This window comes from Salvelinus fontinalis, chromosome 40, assembly GCF_029448725.1.
Source record: "Salvelinus fontinalis isolate EN_2023a chromosome 40, ASM2944872v1, whole genome shotgun sequence".
In the NCBI taxonomy this organism is placed as follows: domain Eukaryota; kingdom Metazoa; phylum Chordata; class Actinopteri; order Salmoniformes; family Salmonidae; genus Salvelinus; species Salvelinus fontinalis.
This window is the reverse complement of record NC_074704.1, coordinates 29,776,122-29,798,774: the sequence shown is the minus strand read 5'-3', so window position 1 is coordinate 29,798,774 and position 22,653 is coordinate 29,776,122. Positions and strand designations below refer to the sequence as shown.

Sequence of the window (22,653 nt, the reverse complement as noted above, 5' to 3'; positions counted from 1 at the left end):
CCTCCTCCTCACCGTATCAATGAGACCTAATCATCATCCTGATCAAATATTATCTATTCCAAATCAATAGATGTGTTGATGGTACCTATATAGGTGACCAGTGCCCATATTCATAAAGGGCCCGATTCAGACTGAGAAAATGTATGCCTTTGCCACACGTTTTGATTTAAACTCGTCTCAGTATTTGTAATTCAGACTTAGAAAATGTATGCCTTTGCCACACGTTTTGATTTAAACACGTCTCAGTATTTGTAATTCAGACTTACCTTATGCAGGTGGGCAACGAGCTCTTTGGGAGTGGCTCTCCCTTACTGAATACATTTAATTAAACTGCTGGAAACCCTCCCACTTGCTGGCCAATAGATTTCCTCATAAGAGTTTTCATTCAATGCATCTAAAGCCATCTCTTTAAAACCTTTTACTGCAGTGGGCTAAATCAGGGTCACACACAGGGTTTCTTGTTCGTCTAAAAACAAATCTCCTTTGAAACCAAAGTCAACATCTCACAAACATGGTTATGGGCTTAAAAAAAGCAGACACCTGTACCATGTCAGATATAGAGTTTAAATGTATTCATATTTGAGTTTGCATCCCAATATTACACTTTATATACATCATAGAAGACTGAAATATAACAAAACCATTTGACATAGAAACAACGGATTTTCAGCAGGTGTTTTGAAATATTTATTAATTTTTTTGAAATTATGACAAATATTAATAACATTCCACCCATGAGGCTCCTAGAGGGCGATTTGGTCATTTGACTGCAGGAAAGGGGTCTACTGTTATCTGCGTCAGTACGCGTTAGTTTCAAAGCGCAGACGCGTGTACGTAGTATCCTTCTATGCTGTGAGACAGCTTCCTTTGGCCCTTTCTAATCAAGAGGGAGGAGTTGTTATTATGGACGTAAAATATCCTGAAACTAGATTTGATTGAACATCCTGTTCGTTGTAGCCCTGGTCAAGGCCTCTCAGTGATGCTAGACGGCCTTTTGACTGCAGGAAGGACCACATACCTTTTAAATACAATGTTCTCAGCAGACTCACTAGAATATATGGAGAGGGGCGGGTTCAGAATATTAAAGATAAAAGAAAGTAAGGCATGTAAATATAGGCCTGTCTGTATCTAAGCGCCATTAGAAGATTTACAAAACGTATCTGATCTTGTAGATAATTGAAGATTAGGACAGAACATATTTATTACATATTAGATTATGTTACATATTAGATTATGTTACATATTAGATTATGTTACATATTAGATTATATTACATATTAGATTATATTACATATTAGATTATATTACATATTAGATTATATTACATATTAGATTATATTACATATTAGATTATATTACATATTAGATTAGGACGGAACATATTTAGGAATCTATCTACAGTGCCTTCAGAAGGTATTCACCTCTCATTGGTTCATTCCACATTTTGATGTGTTACAGCCTGAATTTAAAATGGATTAAAATATATGTTTTTTTTCTCTCACCCATCTACACACAATACTCCATAACGACAAAGTGAAAACATGTTTTTAGATATTTCAGCAGATTAAAAACAAAAAATCTAATACAGAAATATCTCATTTACATAAGTATTCACAGCCCTGGTAGCATCACCAAACATGTCAGCATCACCTTTGGCAGCGATTACAGCTGTGAGTCATGCTCCTGGAGAGATACAGGGGGTGCAGGCTTTAGTTCCAGTCAGAGTCATGCTCCTGGAGAGACACAGGGGGTGCAGGCTTTAGTTCCAGTCAGAGTCATGCTCCTGGAGATACAGGGGGTGCAGGCTTTAGTTCCAGTCAGAGTCATGCTCCTGGAGAGACACAGGGGGTGCAGGCTTTAGTTCCAGTCAGAGTCATGCTCCTGGAGATACAGGGGGTGCAGGCTTTAGTTCCAGTCAGAGTCATGCTCCTGGAGAGATACAGGGGGTGCAGGCTTTAGTTCCAGTCAGAGTCATGCTCCTGGAGATACAGGGGGTGCAGGCTTTAGTTCCAGTCAGAGTCATGCTCCTGGAGAGATACAGGGGGTGCAGGCTTTAGTTCCAGTCAGAGTCATGCTCCTGGAGAGATACAGGGGGTGCAGGCTTTAGTTCCAGTCAGAGTCATGCTCCTGGAGAGATACAGGGGGTGCAGGCTTTAGCTCCAGTCAGAGTCATGCTCCTGGAGAGATACAGGGGGTGCAGGCTTTAGCTCCAGTCAGAGTCATGCTCCTGGAGAGATACAGGGGGTTCAGGCTTTAGTTCCAGTCAGAGTCATGCTCCTGGAGAGATACAGGGGGTTGCAGGTGTGTGTGTGTGTGTGTGTGTGTGTGTGTGTGTTGTAGGTTGTGGGGTTGGACGATGCCTACTTCATTCAGAAGAACACACTGAGTTGGAGAGACAGAACTCTGGTCATCAAGGTTCAGAACGAAACATACAACCACAGACTCATCGTCACGGAAACAGGTTGTTACAGTGTGAGTCTGGGTCTGCGAGCGTGAGCCTCTGTGAGTGTGTGCCCGTGTGTGCGTCTGCGAGTTTGTTTACATGTGTGAGAGCACGTGTGTGTCGGAGGAGGGAAGGAGAGCGAGGAAAGGAGAGGGAGGAGAGATGCAACAGCCGTAATACTCTTGAATGGCCTCTTCTCCCTTAAAGAACCATGGTGTAATTTGATGTGTGTGTGTGTGTTTGCCCCCGGTGATGCGTTTTGCAGACCGCACCACCCTCTGGAGAGCCTTGCGGTTGAGGACGGTGCAGTTGCCGTACCAGGCGGTGATACAGCCCGACAGGATGCTCTCAATTGTGCATCTGTAAAAGTTTGTCAGGGTTTTAAGTGACAAGACACATTTCTTCAGCCTCCTGAGGTTGAAGAGGCGCTGTTGCGCCTTCTTCACCACGCTGTCTGTATGGGTGGACCATTTCAGTTTGTCCGTGATGTGTACGCAGAGGAACTTAAAACTTTCCACCTTCTCCACTACTGTACCTTTGATGTGGATAGGGGGGTGCTTCCTCTGCTGTTTCCTGAAGTCCACGATCATCTCCTTCGTTCTGTTGACGTTGAGTGAGAGGTTTTCCTGACATCACACTCCGAGTGCCCTCACCTCCTCCCTGTAGGCTGTCTCATCGTTGTTAGTAACCAAGCCCACTACTGTTGTGTCGTCTACAATCTTGATGATTGAGTTGGAGGCGTGCATGGCCACGCAGTCATGGGTGAACAGGGAGTACAGTAGGGGGCTGAGCACGCACCCTTGTGGGGCCCCAGTGTTGAGGATCAGCGAGGTGGAGATGTTTCCTAGTGTGTGTAGGTGATACGTTGGAAGCAGAGTACACAGTGTTACCTGGGTGATCTGTTTAGGGGGGAACTCGTTAAAACCTCTAAGCTTAAAAGTAATTAAATGTTTGGAACAAACTTTTAAAGTTTATATGACTTCTAATGTTAAGGTTTTTTAAAGTCTATATAGCTTCTTGCAGGTGTATGTATGTATGTATGTGTGGGTGGGTGGGTGTGAAACCCCACTTCCCCTTGGCAGACAGCGAAAAGGCGCTTGCTCTACTTCCTTTCTAACGACCGTCTAGAGAGGTTCCTGTTGTTTTACTAGAATAACCCCCTGTTGCTACAGAGCGAGTCGACCCAATTCGGTACTTTTACCCCAGTTTCGTCTCATCCTTCATACACATACCAGGATCACGTGTCTTGTATATGCTTGCATAAGATAGTTTGACTATAAAGGGCTGTTGTACTCCTGGGTTCATCAAGCCCTCGGCCTGTGAAAATACATCGTGTAAATACATCCATTGTGCTTCATATTACGTAAAATATTAAGTGAAAAATATTTATTTTGAATAAAGATTTCTTATAATGCAAATTGTGTAACATAATTATATTTTTGTCCGTTTCAGACACAGCTATGAATTTTACTCCAGTGTTGAGAATGTTCAATTCTTAGCTGGTTCAGGCAGTGTAGTCTAGCCTACTTATTGGCCAAGTGCCTGAGGAGCAGTTAGGGGAGTGTTTTTCTCCATCAATCCTTGGGAGAATCTAAATTGTATTCTCCTCGTGTCCTCTCTCCTAGTCTCCTTCTCAGAACCTATTGGAGGAGAAAGCCATGGGTCCCGCCCCTCTGAGCTTCTCCTCCAATGGGTTATGAGAAGGATGAGAGAGGACGCGAGGAGTGTGCAATTGAGATTCTCCCGTTGATGTCACTCACAGGAGTTTGATGGGTGGTGACAGGCGCTTGGGGACTCGGGAAATGGGTTGAAAGATCAATACCGGCTACTGCCAACGTATAGTAGCGACAGAGGAGACAGTATCGGAGGAGACAGTAACAAGGTAACAGTATCAGACCGGTTGAATCAACATGGACACCTGACAAGGTAACAGTATCAGACCGGTTGAATCAACATGGACACCTTGACAAGGTAACAGTATCAGACCGGTTGAATCAACATGGACACCTGACAAGGTAACAGTATCAGACCGGTTGAATCAACATGGACACCTGACAAGGTAACAGTATCAGACCGGTTGAATCAACATGGACACCTGACAAGGTAACAGTATCAGACCGGTTGAATCAACATGGACACCTGACAAGGTAACAGCATCAGACCGGTTGAATCAACATGGACACCTGACAAGGTAACAGTATCAGACCGGTTGAATCAACATGGACACCTGACAAGGTAACAGTATCAGACCGGTTGAATCAGCATGGACGGACACCTGACAAGGTAACAGTATCAGACCGGTTGAATCAGCATGGACGGACACCTGACAAGGTAACAGTATCAGACCGGTTGAATCAGCATGGAGAACTGATTTGGAAAAAGCCTAAATCCAATGACACGGTTCAAATTCTTGTTGATTGGTTCTGACTTGTAAAGTTACAGATGGAACAACAAATGTATAAATGTGAAGCATCCGGTTGGAATTTGGTGAGGAGAGGAAGCCCAGTGGTCGGCCGTGGGAGCGAGATGGAACATTGTGTACCCAGCCCAGTGGTCGGCGGTGGGAGCGAGATGGAACTGGGCCGAGGTTCTGCTGATTTTCTCAGCAGATTCCGCCGGCTGAGCGGCTTCACAACCTCCTCTAACCAATCACGGAGCAGCTCCCCCGTCTCCAGATAAACACACGGACGTCTAGATAATCTCTCTTTCGCTCACAACTTTACTACACAAAAGGGCTCCATAAAAATGTACAAAGAACAACTGCCACATTATCATGTTAGTTCTTTCAATAGCTGGACTGCTGCCACTTTATCATGTTAGTTCTTTCAATAGCTGGACTGCTGCCACTTTATCATGTTAGTTCTTTCAATAGCTGGACTGCTGCCACTTTATCATGTTAGTTCTTTCAATAGATGGACTGCTGCCACTTTATCATGTTAGTTCTTTCAATAGATGGACTGCTGCCACTTTATCATGTTAGTTCTTTCAATAGCTGGACTGCTGCCACTTTATCATGTTAGTTCTTTCAATAGCTGGACTGCTGCCACTTTGTCATGTTGTTCTTTCAATAGCTGGAATGCTGCCACTATCATGTTAGTTCTTTCAATAGCTGGACTGCTGCCCCTTTATCATGTTAGCAGTCCAGCTATTGAAAGAACTACCACTTTATCAAGCTACAGTCCAGCTATTGAAAAGGGTCAAGAGCTCTATAACACGCCTTGGATTGAATCCCCCCCAGTTATGTGGAGTAATTCAAGGAAATTATTTATAGATAAGAAATGTTTACAGAACTATCCTGGCCTCAATCTTGTTCTGAGGGAAGCTTTTATATCTAGGGCACTGTCAGAACGATGTTGATTGATTGAATGAAGGCTCAGTGGGCGGAGTTTAAAGTGACAGATCAGTGGGCGAGGTTTACATGCGAGAATCAAATATAAAAGTCTGTTGTACGGTTGATAGGTTGGAGGGCATTACATACAAGTTGTGACCCACAAGGTTTCAGTTCCTCCCAGACCAACCAGGTCACCAGTTCCTCCCAGACCCACGAGGTCACCAGTTCCTCCCAGACCCACGAGCTTACCAGTTCCTCCCAGACCCACGAGGTCACCAGTTCCTCCCAGACCCACAAGGTCACCAGTTCCTCCCAGACCCACAAGGTCACCAGTTCCTCCCAGACCCACAAGGTCACCAGTTCCTCCCAGACTCACGAGGTCACCAGTTCCTCCCAGACCCACGAGGTCACCAGTTCCTCATAGACCCACGAGGTCACCAGTTCCTCCCAGACCCACGAGGTCACCAGTTCCTCCCAGACCCACGAGGTCACCAGTTCCTCCCAGACCCACGAGGTTACCAGTTCCTCCCAGATGCAACTTTGGTTTTACCAACTTTCTTAATTAATCACATTTCTAAAAGGAATAACGTGCTAAATGACTAAACGTCTTTATAAATGTGGTGCCCTCCCCCCTACTGGCGTAGTGGACGAGGTACTGGAATAGGGACCATAAGTGGTGCCCTCCCCCCTACTGGCGTAGTGGACGAGGTACTGGAATAGGGACCATAAGTGGTTCCCTCCCCCCTACTGGTGTAGTGGACGAGGTACTGGAATAGGGACCATAAGTGGTTCCCTCCCCCCTACTGGTGTAGTGGACGAGGTACTGGAAAAGGGACCATACGTGGTGCCCTCCCCCCTACTGCCGCAGTGGACGTGGTACTGGAATAGGGAACATAAGTGGTGCCCTCCCCCCTACTGGTGTAGTGGACGAGGTACTGGAATAGGGACCAGTTCAAATCTTGCTGATGCTCTTCCTCCAAGGTCTATAACCCTGGTTACACATTGCATTAACATGGGTTTTCTTCCTGATCTGATCTTTTTGGACTACGCAAATAAGCTATATCAATCCTACGCCACATCAACTTCGTCACGCCTGCCGACTAGTTAAACTCACATTGCCTTTAAGAGGTGCATTGCTGAAACCCGGCCTAAAACGGGAACGTGCAAAAATGCAGCATTATTGAACCAGGAACAGGGTTTTATTGAACCAGTAACAGGGCGTTATTGAACCAGTAACACGGCGTTATAGAACCAGTAACAGGGCGTTATAGAACCAGTAACAGGGCGTTATAGAACCAGTAACAGGGCGTTATAGAACCAGTAACAGGGCGTTATTGAACCAGTAACAGGGCGTTATTGAACCAGTAACAGGGCGTTAATGAACCAGTAACAGGGCGTTAATGAACCAGTAACAGGGCGTTATTGAACCAGTAACAGGGTATTTATTGAACCGGTAACAGGGTTTTATTGAACCGGTAACAGGGTTTTATTGAACCGGTAACAGGGTTTTATTGAACCGGTAACCTGGCGTTATTGAACCAGTAACAGGGCGTTATTGAACCAGTAACAGGGTTTTATTGAACCAGTAACAGGGCGTTATTGAACCAGTAACAGGGCATTATTGAACCAGTAACAGGGTTTTATTAAACCGGTAAAAGGGCGTTATTGAACCAGTAACAGGGCGTTATAGAACCAGTAACAGGGCTTTATTGAACCAGTAACAGGGTTTTATTGAACCGGTAAAAGGGCGTTATTGAACCAGTAACAGGGCCTTATAGAACCAGTAACAGGGCCTTATAGAACCACTAACAGGGCCTTATTGAACCAGTAACAGGGCGTTATTGAACCAGTAACAGGGTTTTATTTAACCAGTAACTGGGTTTTATTGAACCAGTAACAGGGCGTTATTGATCCAGTAACAGGGTTTTATTGAACCAGTAACAGGGTTTTATTGAACCAGTAACAGGGTTTTATTGAACCAGTAACAGGGTCTTATTGAACCAGTAACAGGATTTTATTGAACCAGTAACAGGGTGTTACTGAACCAGTAACAGGGCGTTATTGAACCAGTAACAGGGTTTTATTGAACCAGTAACAGGGTTTTATTGAACCAGTAAAAGGGCGTTATTGAACCAGTAACAGGGCGTTATTGAACCAGTAACAGGGCGTTATTGAACCAGTAACAGGGCGTTATTGAACCAGTAACAGGGCGTTATTGAACCAGTAACAGGGCGTTATTGAACCAGTAACAGGGTTTTATTTAACCAGGAACAGGGTTTTATTGAACCAGGAAGAGGGTTTTATTGAACCAGGAACAGGGTTTTATTGAACCAGGAAGAGGGTTTTATTGAACCAGTAACAGGGCGTTATTGAACCAGTAACTGGGTTTTATTGAACCAGTAACAGGTTTTATTGAACCAGTAGCAGGGTTTTATTGAACCAGGAACAGGGTTTTATTGAACCAGTAACAGGGCGTTATTTAACCAGTAACTGGGTTTTATTGAACCGTACCAGGGCGTTATTGAACCAGGGACAGGGCGTTATTGAACCAGTAACAGGGCGTTATTGAACCAGTTACAGGGCATTATTGAACCAGTAACAGGGCGTTATTGAACCAGTAACAGGGTTTTATTGAACCAGTAAATCACATTCTGTTGCGTTATTTGTTCTACTGATTCAACTTGATTGTCTTTGGAAGAGGAACTATTTACATGTTTTACTAATTATTATTAATTATTATTTAACAGTCGATGGAAGCTTGGAGAGGAATATACTTTTCATGCTGTGTAAACTGCAAAAATGACTGATGAAGTTGTTCAATTCTATTGAACAGTTCTGTGATTTTACAGGTGTCCATGTTGATAAACTAGAAAACAAAGTGACTTGTTCTGTGGTCTCTTTAAAAAAAAAAATCTAAATAACTTGTTTAATTTTAGATAAAAGCATCAAGTGTCTCATTTCACGATTTTACATTTTATTAAATCACACTTTCAAGAAAACAATAACAAAACTGAAATGAAACAATAACAGGTTTTCCCAATGAAAGACATCTAAGATGTGAAACTAATTCCCAGAGCTCTTTATAACTACAACCAAAACATATTTTATAGCTAAAATCAAATCTTGTTGTCCGGTAAGAGTCAGAAGTAAAGACCATTGGTTACCCACTGTGAAGAAACGTGTTGTTTTAACTCCTGGGCCTATTAATCCTGATCAAGTAAAACTCCCGTCCCCTAGCAGTCCTGGGGTGTATTCCCTAACAACTAAATGGAACCAAACAGAATCATAGGGAACGGCCAAGGACATACTTACATGTTTCTAATAGAAACTCTTGTTATTTTGTTGCCCAACGTTTTGCTACGGCTTAAAAACGTTTCACTACAGCGTGTCCTAATGAACTGAGCCCAGATCAGTTTCAACTCCAGTCCTTAACGGTTTGTTCTCATGTTGTGCGAACTGGACCCACTGGTTCCAGTTCTTTTCGTGGGGTAAAACCTGTCCTAGACGCAGACAGCAGTCGATGGTCGGCTCATAGAACACAGTGGTCGTCTCAGCCGGTCTCACCCCTGTCTCTCCCACTCTCTCCTCCTCCACCGTGTGGAAGGCAGCTGGGCGGGAGAAGAGGGAGGGTTTGGGACGTCTGGTCACGTACTTCTTCTTAATACAGCCCAACTCAACGAGGGCCTGAGGAGAGGAGGGACGGGGAGAGAGGAGGAACAGAGGAGGAGGGGAGGGACGGGGAGAGAGGAGGAACAGAGGAGGAGGGGAGGGACGGGGAGAGAGGAGGAACAGAGGAGGAGGGGAGGGACGGGGAGAGAGGAGGAACAGAGGAGGAGGGGAGGGACGGGGAGAGAGGAGGAACAGAGGAGGAGGGGAGGGACGGGGAGAGAGGAGGAACAGAGGAGGAGGGGAGGGACGGGGAGAGAGGAGGAACAGAGGAGGAGGGGAGGGACGGGGAGAGAGGAGGAACAGAGGAGGAGGGGAGGGACGGGGAGAGAGGAGGAACAGAGGAGGAGGGGAGGAGGGGAGAGAGGAGGAACAGAGGAGGAGGGGAGAGGAGGGACAGGGAGAGGAGGAGGAGGGGGGAGGAGGGACGGGGAGAGGAGGAGGAGGGGAGAGGAGGGACGGGGAGAGGAGAGGAGGGACGGGGAGAGAGGAGGTGGTACGGGGAGAGAGGAGGTGGTACGGGGAGAGAGGAGGAGGTACGGGGAGAGAGGAGGAGGTACGGGGAGAGAGGAGGAGAAGAGGTACGGGGAGAGAGGAGGAGAAGAGGTACGGGGAGAGAGGAGGAGGAGAGGAGCACTACATTATAAACCTGCTGTAACACTACATTATAAACCTGCTATAACAGTACATTATAAACCTGCTATAACATTATATTATAAACCTGCTATAACATTACATTATAAACCTGCTGTAACACTACATTATAAACCTGCTATAACAGTACATTATAAAGATGCTATAACATTACATTATAAACATGCTATAACATTACATTATAAACCTGCTATAACAGTACAGTTATGGGAGGAACTATAACATGATCATCTGACCAGACCTACAGATGACCAGCTGATCAGGCCTACATCACAGATGATCAGATGACCAGGCCTACATCACAGATGACCAGCTGATCAGGCCTACATCACAGATGATCATCTGACCAGGCCTACATCACAGATGACCAGCTGATCAGGCCTACATCACAGATGATCATCTGACCAGGCCTACATCACAGATGATCATCTGACCAGGCCTACATCACAGATGATCATCTGACCAGGCCTACATCACAGATGACCAGCTGATCAGGCCTACATCACAGATGACCAGCTGACCAGGCCTACATCGCAGATGATCAGCTGATCAGGCCTACATCACAGATGACCAGCTGACCAGGCCTACATCACAGATGACCAGCTGACCAGGCCTAGATCGCAGATGATCAGCTGATCAGGCCTACATCACAGATGACCAGCTGATCAGGCCTACATCACAGATGACCAGCTGACCAGGCCTACATCACAGATGACCAGCTGATCAGGCCTACATCACAGATGACCAGCTGATCAGGCCGCCCCCAGTAGTGGTTTCTAACACCCTTTATCTGTGGTTCAAGTTTGCTTAGGCCTTTATTTTTAGGCCCCAACAAATGGCTCTGTTAAAAAACAACATGGTGAATTTGGCTGTAGAAGCAGTAGAAATGGAATGATGTTTCATTTTGGGGAATGACGTTGAATGGAATGACGTTGAATGGAATGACGTTGAATGGAATGACGTTGAATGGAATGACGTTGAATGGAATGACGGTAAATGGAATGACGGTAAATGGAATGACGGTAAATGGAATGACGGTAAATGGAATGACGGTAAATGGAATGACGGTAAATGGAATGACGGTAAATGGAATGACGGTAAATGGAATGACGGTAAATGGAATGACGGTAAATGGAATGACGGTAAATGGAATGACGGTAAATGGAATGACGTTTCATTTTTGGGAATGACGTTAAATGGAATGACGGTAAAAAAAGATTGATATTATATATATATTTTTCTAATCGGCTGCCCCACCAAAGGTCTGTGCACGGCCCTGGTGTGTGTGTTGTTCCTACCTGCACGAGGTCCAGAACCACCACCGGCTGCAGGACCCCTCTGTAGTGTTCCAGTAAGAGGTGTTCTGGTAAACCAGGCCGGGTCATGATGTGGGACAGAACAGCCTCCAGCATGCCTTTACACACCGGCCTGTTCAGACTGCCGTCCACGATACGCCACGGACGACTGATGAACGACACGTCACACACACCGCCGCTACCGTCCTCTTCCTCACGCAGACCGCTAGCCTCACCATCCTCTTCCTCAGCTAGAGATGAAAATGGCTTCTCACCGTCGCCCTCTGAGGAAAATAAAAAACACAATAAAACACACCAGTGACCAGACCGGGGTCGGCCGCAGTCGGGTTAACGGGGTCGGCCGCAGTCGGGTTAACGGGGTCGGCCGCAGTCGGGTTAACGGGGTCGGCCGCAGTCGGGTTAACGGGGTCGGCCGCAGTCGGGTTAACGGGGTCGGCCGCAGTCGGGTTAACGGGGTCGGCCGCAGTCGGGTTAACGGGGTCGGCCGCAGTCGGGTTAACGGGGTCGGCCGCAGTCGGGTTAACGGGGTCGGCCGCAGTCTGGTTAACGGGGTCGGCCGCAGTCTGGTTAACGGGGTCGGCCGCAGTCTGGTTAACGGGGTCGGCTCTAGTCTGGTTAACGGGGTCGGCTCTAGTCTGGTTAACGGGGTCGGCTCTAGTCTGGTTAACGGGGTCGGCTCTAGTCTGGTTAACGGGGTGAGCCGCAGTCTGGTTAACGGGGTGGGCCGCAGTCTGTTTAACGGGGTCGGCCGCAGTCTGTTTAACGGGGTCGGCCGCAGTCTGGTTAACGGGGTCGGCCGCAGTCTGGTTAACGGGGTCGGCCGCAGTCTGGTTAACGGGGTGGGCTCTAGTCTGGTTAACGGGGTCGGCTCTAGTCTGGTTAACGGGGTCGGCCGCAGTCTGGTTAACGGGGTCGGCCGCAGTCTGGTTAACGGGGTCGGCCGCAGTCTGGTTAACGGGGTGGGCCGCAGTCTGGTTAACGGGGTGGGCCGCAGTCTGGTTAACGGGGTCGGCCGCAGTCTGGTTAACGGGGTCGGCCGCAGTCTGGTTAACGGGGTCGGCCGCAGTCTGGTTAACGGGGTCGGCCGCAGTCTGGTTAACGGGGTCGGCCGCAGTCTGGTTAACGGGGTCGGCCGCAGTCTGGTTAACGGGGTCGGCTCTAGTCTGGTTAACGGGGTCGGCTCTAGTCTGGTTAACGGGGTCGGCTCTAGTCTGGTTAACGGGGTCGGCTCTAGTCTGGTTAACGGGGTCGGCTCTAGTCTGGTTAACGGGGTCGGCTCTAGTCTGGTTAACGGGGTGAGCCGCAGTCTGGTTAACGGGGTGGGCCGCAGTCTGTTTAACGGGGTCGGCCGCAGTCTGTTTAACGGGGTCGGCCGCAGTCTGGTTAACGGGGTCGGCCGCAGTCTGGTTAACGGGGTCGGCCGCAGTCTGTTTAACGGGGTCGGCCGCAGTCTGTTTAACGGGGTCGGCCGCAGTCTGGTTAACGGGGTCGGCCGCAGTCTGGTTAACGGGGTCGGCCGCAGTCTGGTTAACGGGGTCGGCCGCAGTCTGGTTAACGGGGTCGGCCGCAGTCTGGTTAACGGGGTCGGCCGCAGTCTGGTTAACGGGGTCGGCCGCAGTCTGGTTAACGGGGTCGGCCGCAGTCTGGTTAACGGGGTCGGCCGCAGTCTGGTTAACGGGGTCGGCCGCAGTCTGGTTAACGGGGTCGGGCCGCAGTCTGGTTAACGGGGTCGGGCCGCAGTCTGGTTAACGGGGTCGGGCCGCAGTCTGGTTAACGGGGTCGGGCCGCAGTCTGGTTAACGGGGTCGGGCCGCAGTCTGGTTAACGGGGTCGGGCCGCAGTCTGGTTAACGGGGTCGGTCCGCAGTCTGGTTAACGGGGTCGGTCCGCAGTCTGGTTAACGGGGTCGGGCCGCAGTCTGGTTAACGGGGTCGGGCCGCAGTCTGGTTAACGGGGTCGGCCGCAGTCTGGTTAACGGGGTCGGCCGCAGTCTGGTTAACGGGGTCGGCTCTAGTCTGGTTAACGGGGTCGGCTCTAGTCTGGTTAACGGGGTCGGCTCTAGTCTGGTTAACGGGGTCGGCTCTAGTCTGGTTAACGGGGTCGGCTCTAGTCTGGTTAACGGGGTCGGCTCTAGTCTGGTTAACGGGGTCGGCTCTAGTCTGGTTAACGGGGTGAGCCGCAGTCTGGTTAACGGGGTGGGCCGCAGTCTGTTTAACGGGGTCGGCCGCAGTCTGGTTAACGGGGTCGGCCGCAGTCTGGTTAACGGGGTCGGCCGCAGTCTGGTTAACGGGGTCGGCCGCAGTCTGGTTAACGGGGTCGGCCGCAGTCTGGTTAACGGGGTCGGCCGCAGTCTGGTTAACGGGGTCGGGCCGCAGTCTGGTTAACGGGGTCGGGCCGCAGTCTGGTTAACGGGGTCGGTCCGCAGTCTGGTTAACGGGGTCGGTCCGCAGTCTGGTTAACGGGGTCGGGCCGCAGTCTGGTTAACGGGGTCGGGCCGCAGTCTGGTTAACGGGGTCGGCCGCAGTCTGGTTAACGGGGTCGGCCGCAGTCTGGTTAACGGGGTCGGCTCTAGTCTGGTTAACGGGGTCGGCTCTAGTCTGGTTAACGGGGTCGGCTCTAGTCTGGTTAACGGGGTCGGCTCTAGTCTGGTTAACGGGGTCGGCTCTAGTCTGGTTAACGGGGTCGGCTCTAGTCTGGTTAACGGGGTGAGCCGCAGTCTGGTTAACGGGGTGGGCCGCAGTCTGTTTAACGGGGTCGGCCGCAGTCTGTTTAACGGGGTCGGCCGCAGTCTGGTTAACGGGGTCGGCCGCAGTCTGGTTAACGGGGTCGGCCGCAGTCTGGTTAACGGGGTCGGCTCTAGTCTGGTTAACGGGGTCGGCCGCAGTCTGGTTAACGGGGTCGGCCGCAGTCTGGTTAACGGGGTGGGCCGCAGTCTGGTTAACGGGGTGGGCCGCAGTCTGGTTAACGGGGTGGGCCGCAGTCTGGTTAACGGGGTGGGCCGCAGTCTGGTTAACGGGGTGGGCCGCAGTCTGGTTAACGGGGTCGGCCGCAGTCTGGTTAACGGGGTCGGCCGCAGTCTGGTTAACGGGGTCGGCTCTAGTCTGGTTAACGGGGTCGGCTCTAGTCTGGTTAACGGGGTCGGCCGCAGTCTGGTTAACGGGGTCGGCCGCAGTCTGGTTAACGGGGTGGGCCGCAGTCTGGTTAACGGGGTGGGCCGCAGTCTGGTTAACGGGGTGGGCCGCAGTCTGGTTAACGGGGTGGGCCGCAGTCTGGTTAACGGGGTGGGCCGCAGTCTGGTTAACGGGGTGGGCCGCAGTCTGGTTAACGGGGTGGGCCGCAGTCTGGTTAACGGGGTGGGCCGCAGTCTGGTTAACGGGGTGGGCCGCAGTCTGGTTAACGGGGTCGGCCGCAGTCTGGTTAACGGGGGTCGGCCGCAGTCTGGTTAACGGGGTCGGCCGCAGTCTGGTTAACGGGGTCGGCCGCAGTCTGGTTAACGGGGTCGGCCGCAGTCTGGTTAACGGGGTCGGCTCTAGTCTGGTTAACGGGGTCGGCTCTAGTCTGGTTAACGGGGTCGGCTCTAGTCTGGTTAACGGGGTCGGCTCTAGTCTGGTTAACGGGGTCGGCTCTAGTCTGGTTAACGGGGTCGGCTCTAGTCTGGTTAACGGGGTCGGCTCTAGTCTGGTTAACGGGGTGGGCCGCAGTCTGTTTAACGGGGTCGGCCGCAGTCTGTTTAACGGGGTCGGCCGCAGTCTGGTTAACGGGGTCGGCCGCAGTCTGGTTAACGGGGTCGGCCGCAGTCTGGTTAACGGGGTCGGCCGCAGTCTGGTTAACGGGGTCGGCCGCAGTCTGGTTAACGGGGTCGGCCGCAGTCTGGTTAACGGGGTCGGCCGCAGTCTGGTTAACGGGGTCGGCCGCAGTCTGGTTAACGGGGTCGGCCGCAGTCTGGTTAACGGGGTCGGCCGCAGTCTGGTTAACGGGGTCGGCTCTAGTCTGGTTAACGGGGTCGGCTCTAGTCTGGTTAACGGGGTCGGCTCTAGTCTGGTTAACGGGGTCGGCTCTAGTCTGGTTAACGGGGTCGGCTCTAGTCTGGTTAACGGGGTGAGCCGCAGTCTGGTTAACGGGGTGGGCCGCAGTCTGTTTAACGGGGTCGGCCGCAGTCTGTTTAACGGGGGTCGGCCGCAGTCTGGTTAACGGGGTCGGCCGCAGTCTGGTTAACGGGGTCGGCTCTAGTCTGGTTAACGGGGTCGGCTCTAGTCTGGTTAACGGGGTCGGCTCTAGTCTGGTTAACGGGGTCGGCTCTAGTCTGGTTAACGGGGTCGGCTCTAGTCTGGTTAACGGGGTCGGCTCTAGTCTGGTTAACGGGGTGAGCCGCAGTCTGGTTAACGGGGTGGGCCGCAGTCTGTTTAACGGGGTCGGCCGCAGTCTGTTTAACGGGGTCGGCCGCAGTCTGGTTAACGGGGTCGGCCGCAGTCTGGTTAACGGGGTCGGCCGCAGTCTGGTTAACGGGGTCGGCCGCAGTCTGGTTAACGGGGTCGGCCGCAGTCTGGTTAACGGGGTCGGCCGCAGTCTGGTTAACGGGGTCGGCCGCAGTCTGGTTAACGGGGTCGGCCGCAGTCTGGTTAACGGGGTCGGGCCGCAGTCTGGTTAACGGGGTCGGGCCGCAGTCTGGTTAACGGGGTCGGGCCGCAGTCTGGTTAACGGGGTCGGGCCGCAGTCTGGTTAACGGGGTCGGGCCGCAGTCTGGTTAACGGGGTCGGGCCGCAGTCTGGTTAACGGGGTCGGTCCGCAGTCTGGTTAACGGGGTCGGTCCGCAGTCTGGTTAACGGGGTCGGGCCGCAGTCTGGTTAACGGGGTCGGGCCGCAGTCTGGTTAACGGGGTCGGGCCGCAGTCTGGTTAACGGGGTCGGGCCGCAGTCTGGTTAACGGGGTCGGGCCGCAGTCTGGTTAACGGGGTCGGGCCGCAGTCTGGTTAACGGGGTCGGGCCGCAGTCTGGTTAACGGGGTCGGCCGCAGTCTGGTTAACGGGGTCGGCCGCAGTCTGGTTAACGGGGTCGGCCGCAGTCTGGTTAACGGGGTCGGCCGCAGTCTGGTTAACGGGGTCGGGCCGCAGTCTGGTTAACGGGGTCGGCCGCAGTCTGGTTAACGGGGTCGGGCCGCAGTCTGGTTAACGGGGTCGGCCGCAGTCTGGTTAACGGGGTCGGGCCGCAGTCTGGTTAACGGGGTCGGGCCGCAGTCTGGTTAACGGGGTCAGCCGTAGTCTCACCTGTGCTCTGTTCTGTCTCAGTGGTAGATGATGGTTCCTCTTGTACCCTCTCTTTTTTCTCCTTCTCTCCTGCCTCCTCTCTTCTCTCCTCCGCTGTCTCGTTCCGGTCTTTCTCTTCAGGCTGCATCTTCTTCCTCTCCTCCTCTTCCTCCTCCCTCTTCTCAACCTCCTCTCCCTCCATCAGCGTTTCCCTTCTCTCTCTCTTACTGCGTGGCTCCATCTCTCTGGGGGCCACCGTTCTTCTCTTGCGGAGGAGGGGGTTGTGGTGCTTTCTGTCCCCAAAGGCAGAGGCCCCTCGCTGGGCTTGGTGTGGCCGGACTCTCTGCCTCCCGGTGGAGGTCAGTAGCCAGGGCTCAGCGTGACTCAATAACACCAGACGCACTGAGCTCCCTCCCACCTCCAACACCAGCTCTTCCTCCAGCAGGTCCTACGGACAATCACAGAGGAGAAAAAGACACATGAACCAATCACAGAGCAGAAGTTCAGTATAGACAGGGAAGGAGACCAATTAGGGAAGAGTGTTTCAGGACAGAAGGAGAAAGACTACAAAGTTCTAATGAAATAGCGTTCACATGCAGTGTGTTTGTGTGTCTCTACCTGTATGTACTGCTGCAGCAGTGTGTCTCTACCTGTATGTACTGCTGCAGCAGCGTGTCTCTACCTGTATGTACTGCTGCAGCAGCGTGTCTCTACCTGTATGTACTGCTGCAGCAGTGTGTCTCTACCTGTATGTACTGCTGCAGCAGCGTGTCTCTACCTGTATGTACTGCTGCAGCAGTGTGTCTCTACCTGTAGGTACTGCTGCAGCAGTGTGTTTCAGTGTGTCTCTACCTGTATGTACTGCTGCAGCAGTGTGTCTCTACCTGTATGTACTGCTGCAGCAGTGTGTCTCTACCTGTATGTACTGCTGCAGCAGTGTGTCTCGACCTGTATGTACTGCTGCAGCAGTGTGTCTCTACCTGTATGTACTGCTGCAGCAGTGTGTCTCTACCTGTATGTACTGCTGCAGCAGTGTGTCTCAACCTGTATGTACTGCTGCAGCAGTGTGTCTCAACCTGTATGTACTGCTGCAGCAGTGTGTCTCAACCTGTATGTACTGCTGCAGCAGTGTGTCTCTACCTGTATGTACTGCTGCAGCAGTGTGTTTCAGTGTGTCTCTACCTATAGGTACTGCTGCAGCAGTGTGTCTCTACCTGTATGTACTGCTGCAGCAGCGTCTCTCTACCTGTATGTACTGCTGCAGCAGTGTGTTTCAGTGTGTCTCTACCTGTATGTACTGCTGCAGCAGTGTGTCTCTACCTGTAGGTACTGCTGCATCAGTGTGTTTCAGTGTGTCTCTACCGGTATGTACTGCTGCAGCAGTGTGTTTCAGCGTGTCTCTACCTGTATGTACTGCTGCAGCAGTGTGTCTCTACCTGTATGTACTGCTGCAGCAGCGTGTCTCTACCTGTATGTACTGCTGCAGCAGTGTGTCTCTACCTGTAGGTACTGCTGCAGCAGTGTGTTTCAGTGTGTCTCTACCTGTATGTACTGCTGCAGCAGTGTGTCTCTACCTGTATGTACTGCTGCAGCAGTGTGTCTCTACCTGTAGGTACTGCTGCAGCAGTGTGTCTCTACCTGTAGGTACTGCTGCAGCAGTGTGTCTCTACCTGTATGTACTGCTGCAGCAGTGTGTTTCAGTGTGTCTCTACCTGTATGTACTACTGCAGCAGTGTGTCTCTACCTGTATGTACTGCTGCAGCAGTGTGTCTCTACCTGTATGTACTGCTGCAGCAGTGTGTTTCAGTGTGTCTCTACCTATAGGTACTGCTGCAGCAGTGTGTCTCTACCTGTATGTACTGCTGCAGCAGCGTCTCTCTACCTGTATGTACTGCTGCAGCAGTGTGTCTCTACCTGTATGTACTGCTGCAGCAGTGTGTTTCAGTGTGTCTCTACCTGTATGTACTGCTGCAGCAGAGTGTCTCTACCTGTATGTACTGCTGCAGCAGTGTGTCTCTACCTGTATGTACTGCTGCAGCAGTGTGTCTCTACCTGTATGTACTGCTGCAGCAGTGTGTTTCAGTGTGTCTCTACCTGTATGTACTGCTGCAGCAGTGTCTCTCTACCTGTATGTACTGCTGCAGCAGTGTGTCTCTACCTGTATGTACTGCTGCAGCAGTGTGTCTCTACCTGTATGTACTGCTGCAGCAGTGTGTTTCAGCGTGTCTCTACCTGTATGTACTGCTGCAGCAGCGCGTTTCAGTGTGTCTCTACCTGTATGTACTGCTGCAGCAGTGTGTTTCAGTGTGTCTCTACCTGTATGTACTGCTGCAGCAGTGTGTCTCAGGGTGTCTCTACCTGTATGTACTACTGCAGCAGTGTGTCTCTACCTGTATGTACTGCTGCAGCAGCGTGTCTCTACCTGTAGGTACTGCTGCAGCAGCGTGTCTCTACCTGTAGGTACTGCTGCAGCAGTGTGTCTCTACCTGTATGTACTGCTGCAGCAGTGTGTTTCAGTGTGTCTCTACCTGTATGTACTACTGCAGCAGTGTGTCTCTACCTGTATGTACTGCTGCAGCAGTGTGTCTCTACCTGTAGGTACTGCTGCAGCAGTGTGTCTCTACCTGTAGGTACTGCTGCAGCAGTGTGTCTCTACCTGTATGTACTGCTGCAGCAGTGTGTTTCAGTGTGTCTCTCCCTGTATGTACTGCTGCAGCAGTGTGTTTCAGTGTGTCTCTACCTGTAGGTACTGCTGCAGCAGTGTGTCTCTACCTGTAGGTACTGCTGCAGCAGTGTGTTTCAGTGTGTCTCTACCTGTAGGTACTGCTGCAGCAGTGTGTTTCAGTGTGTCTCTCCCTGTATGTACTGCTGCAGCAGTGTGTTTCAGTGTGTCTCTACCTGTAGGTACTGCTGCAGCAGTGTGTCTCTACCTGTATGTACTGCTGCAGCAGTGTGTTTCAGTGTGTCTCTACCTGTAGGTACTGCTGCAGCAGTGTGTCTCTACCTGTAGGTACTGCTGCAGCAGTGTGTCTCTACCTGTAGGTACTGCTGCAGCAGTGTGTTTCAGTGTGTCTCTACCTGTATGTACTGCTGCAGCAGTGTGTCTCTACCTGTATGTACTGCTGCAGCAGTGTGTTTCAGTGTGTCTCTACCTGTATGTACTGCTGCAGCAGTGTGTCTCAGGGTGTCTCTACCTGTATGTACTACTGCAGCAGTGTGTCTCTACCTGTATGTACTGCTGCAGCAGCGTGTCTCTACCTGTAGGTACTGCTGCAGCAGCGTGTCTCTACCTGTAGGTACTGCTGCAGCAGTGTGTCTCTACCTGTATGTACTGCTGCAGCAGTGTGTTTCAGTGTGTCTCCACCTGTAGGTACTGCTGCAGCAGTGTGTCTCAGTGTGTCTTTACCTGTAGGTACTGCTGCAGCAGTGTGTCTCAACCTGTATGTACTGCTGCAGCAGCGTGTCTCTACCTGTATGTACTGCTGCAGCAGTGTGTTTCAGTGTGTCTCTACCTATAGGTACTGCTGCAGCAGTGTGTCTCTACCTGTATGTACTGCTGCAGCAGCGTCTCTCTACCTGTATGTACTGCTGCAGCAGTGTGTTTCAGTGTGTCTCTACCTGTATGTACTGCTGCAGCAGTGTGTTTCAGTGTGTCTCTACCTGTATGTACTGCTGCAGCAGTGTGTCTCTACCTGTAGGTACTGCTGCATCAGTGTGTTTCAGTGTGTCTCTACCTGTATGTACTGCTGCAGCAGTGTGTCTCTACCTGTATGTACTGCTGCAGCAGTGTGTTTCAGTGTGTCTCTACCTGTATGTACTGCTGCAGCAGTGTGTTTCAGTGTGTCTCTACCTGTATGTACTGCTGCAGCAGTGTGTCTCTACCTGTATGTACTGCTGCAGCAGTGTGTCTCTACCTGTATGTACTGCTGCAGCAGTGTGTTTCAGTGTGTCTCTACCTGTATGTACTGCTGCAGCAGTGTCTCTCTACCTGTATGTACTGCTGCAGCAGTGTGTCTCTACCTGTATGTACTGCTGCAGCAGTGTTTCTCTACCTGTATGTACTGCTGCAGCAGTGTGTTTCAGTGTGTCTCTACCTGTATGTACTGCTGCAGCAGTGTGTTTCAGTGTGTCTCTACCTGTATGTACTGCTGCAGCAGTGTGTCTCTACCTGTATGTACTGCTGCAGCAGCGCGTTTCAGTGTGTCTCTACCTGTATGTACTGCTGCAGCAGTGTGTCTCAGGGTGTCTCTACCTGTATGTACTGCTGCAGCAGTGTGTCTCAGGGTGTCTCTACCTGTAGGTACTGCTGCAGCAGTGTGTCTACCTGTATGTACTGCTGCAGCAGTGTGTTTCAGTGTGTCTCTACCTGTAGGTACTGCTGCAGCAGTGTGTCTCTACCTGTAGGTACTGCTGCAGCAGTGTGTCTCTACCTGTAGGTACTGCTGCAGCAGTGTGTCTCTACCTGTAGGTACTGCTGCAGCAGTGTGTCTCTACCTGTAGGTACTGCTGCAGCAGTGTGTTTCAGTGTGTCTCTACCTGTATGTACTGCTGCAGCAGTGTGTCTCTACCTGTATGTACTGCTGCAGCAGTGTGTTTCAGGGTGTCTCTACCTGTAGGTACTGCTGCAGCAGTGTGTCTCTACCTGTAGGTACTGCTGCAGCAGTGTGTCTCTACCTGTAGGTACTGCTGCAGCAGTGTGTTTCAGTGTGTCTCTACCTGTATGTACTGCTGCAGCAGTGTGTCTCTACCTGTATGTACTGCTGCAGCAGTGTGTTTCAGTGTGTCTCTACCTGTATGTACTGCTGCAGCAGTGTGTCTCTACCTGTAGGTACTGCTGCAGCAGTGTGTTTCAGCGTGTCTCTACCTGTATGTACTGCTGCAGCAGTGTGTTTCAGTGTGTCTCTACCTGTAGGTACTGCTGCAGCAGTGTGTTTCAGCGTGTCTCTACCTGTATGTACTGCTGCAGCAGTGTGTCTCAGTGTGTCTCTACCTGTAGGTACTGCTGCAGCAGTGTGTCTCTACCTGTATGTACTGCTGCAGCAGTGTGTCTCTACCTGTATGTACTGCTGCAGCAGTGTGTCTCTACCTGTATGTACTGCTGCAGCAGTGTGTCTCAACCTGTATGTACTGCTGCAGCAGCGTGTCTCTACCTGTATGTACTGCTGCAGCAGTGTGTTTCAGTGTGTCTCTACCTATAGGTACTGCTGCAGCAGTGTGTCTCTACCTGTATGTACTGCTGCAGCAGCGTCTCTCTACCTGTATGTACTGCTGCAGCAGTGTGTTTCAGTGTGTCTCTACCTGTATGTACTGCTGCAGCAGTGTGTTTCAGTGTGTCTCTACCTGTATGTACTGCTGCAGCAGTGTGTCTCTACCTGTAGGTACTGCTGCATCAGTGTGTTTCAGTGTGTCTCTACCTGTATGTACTGCTGCAGCAGTGTGTCTCTACCTGTATGTACTGCTGCAGCAGTGTGTTTCAGTGTGTCTCTACCTGTATGTACTGCTGCAGCAGTGTGTTTCAGTGTGTCTCTACCTGTATGTACTGCTGCAGCAGTGTGTCTCTACCTGTATGTACTGCTGCAGCAGTGTGTCTCTACCTGTATGTACTGCTGCAGCAGTGTGTTTCAGTGTGTCTCTACCTGTATGTACTGCTGCAGCAGTGTCTCTCTACCTGTATGTACTGCTGCAGCAGTGTGTCTCTACCTGTATGTACTGCTGCAGCAGTGTTTCTCTACCTGTATGTACTGCTGCAGCAGTGTGTTTCAGTGTGTCTCTACCTGTATGTACTGCTGCAGCAGTGTGTTTCAGTGTGTCTCTACCTGTATGTACTGCTGCAGCAGTGTGTCTCTACCTGTATGTACTGCTGCAGCAGCGCGTTTCAGTGTGTCTCTACCTGTATGTACTGCTGCAGCAGTGTGTCTCAGGGTGTCTCTACCTGTATGTACTGCTGCAGCAGTGTGTCTCAGGGTGTCTCTACCTGTAGGTACTGCTGCAGCAGTGTGTCTA

General features: G+C 50.9%; 1 protein-coding gene across 1 annotated transcript in view; it reads right to left on the bottom strand.

Annotated features, from left to right (window-relative positions):
- Positions 1-8,731: 8,731 nt before the first annotated feature.
- The window catches only part of LOC129839621 (general transcription factor 3C polypeptide 1-like), an 88,968-nt gene continuing 75,046 nt past the window's right edge, over positions 8,732-22,653 (bottom strand). Inside the window, exons 21-23 of the mRNA XM_055907149.1 lie at positions 16,672-17,098; positions 11,393-11,673; positions 8,732-9,458 (exon numbers count right to left, since the gene is read on the bottom strand). Coding sequence (XP_055763124.1) covers positions 9,165-9,458; positions 11,393-11,673; positions 16,672-17,098 — 1,002 coding nt within the window. The 3' untranslated portion in view covers positions 8,732-9,164. The remainder of the gene's footprint in view (positions 9,459-11,392; positions 11,674-16,671; positions 17,099-22,653) is intronic.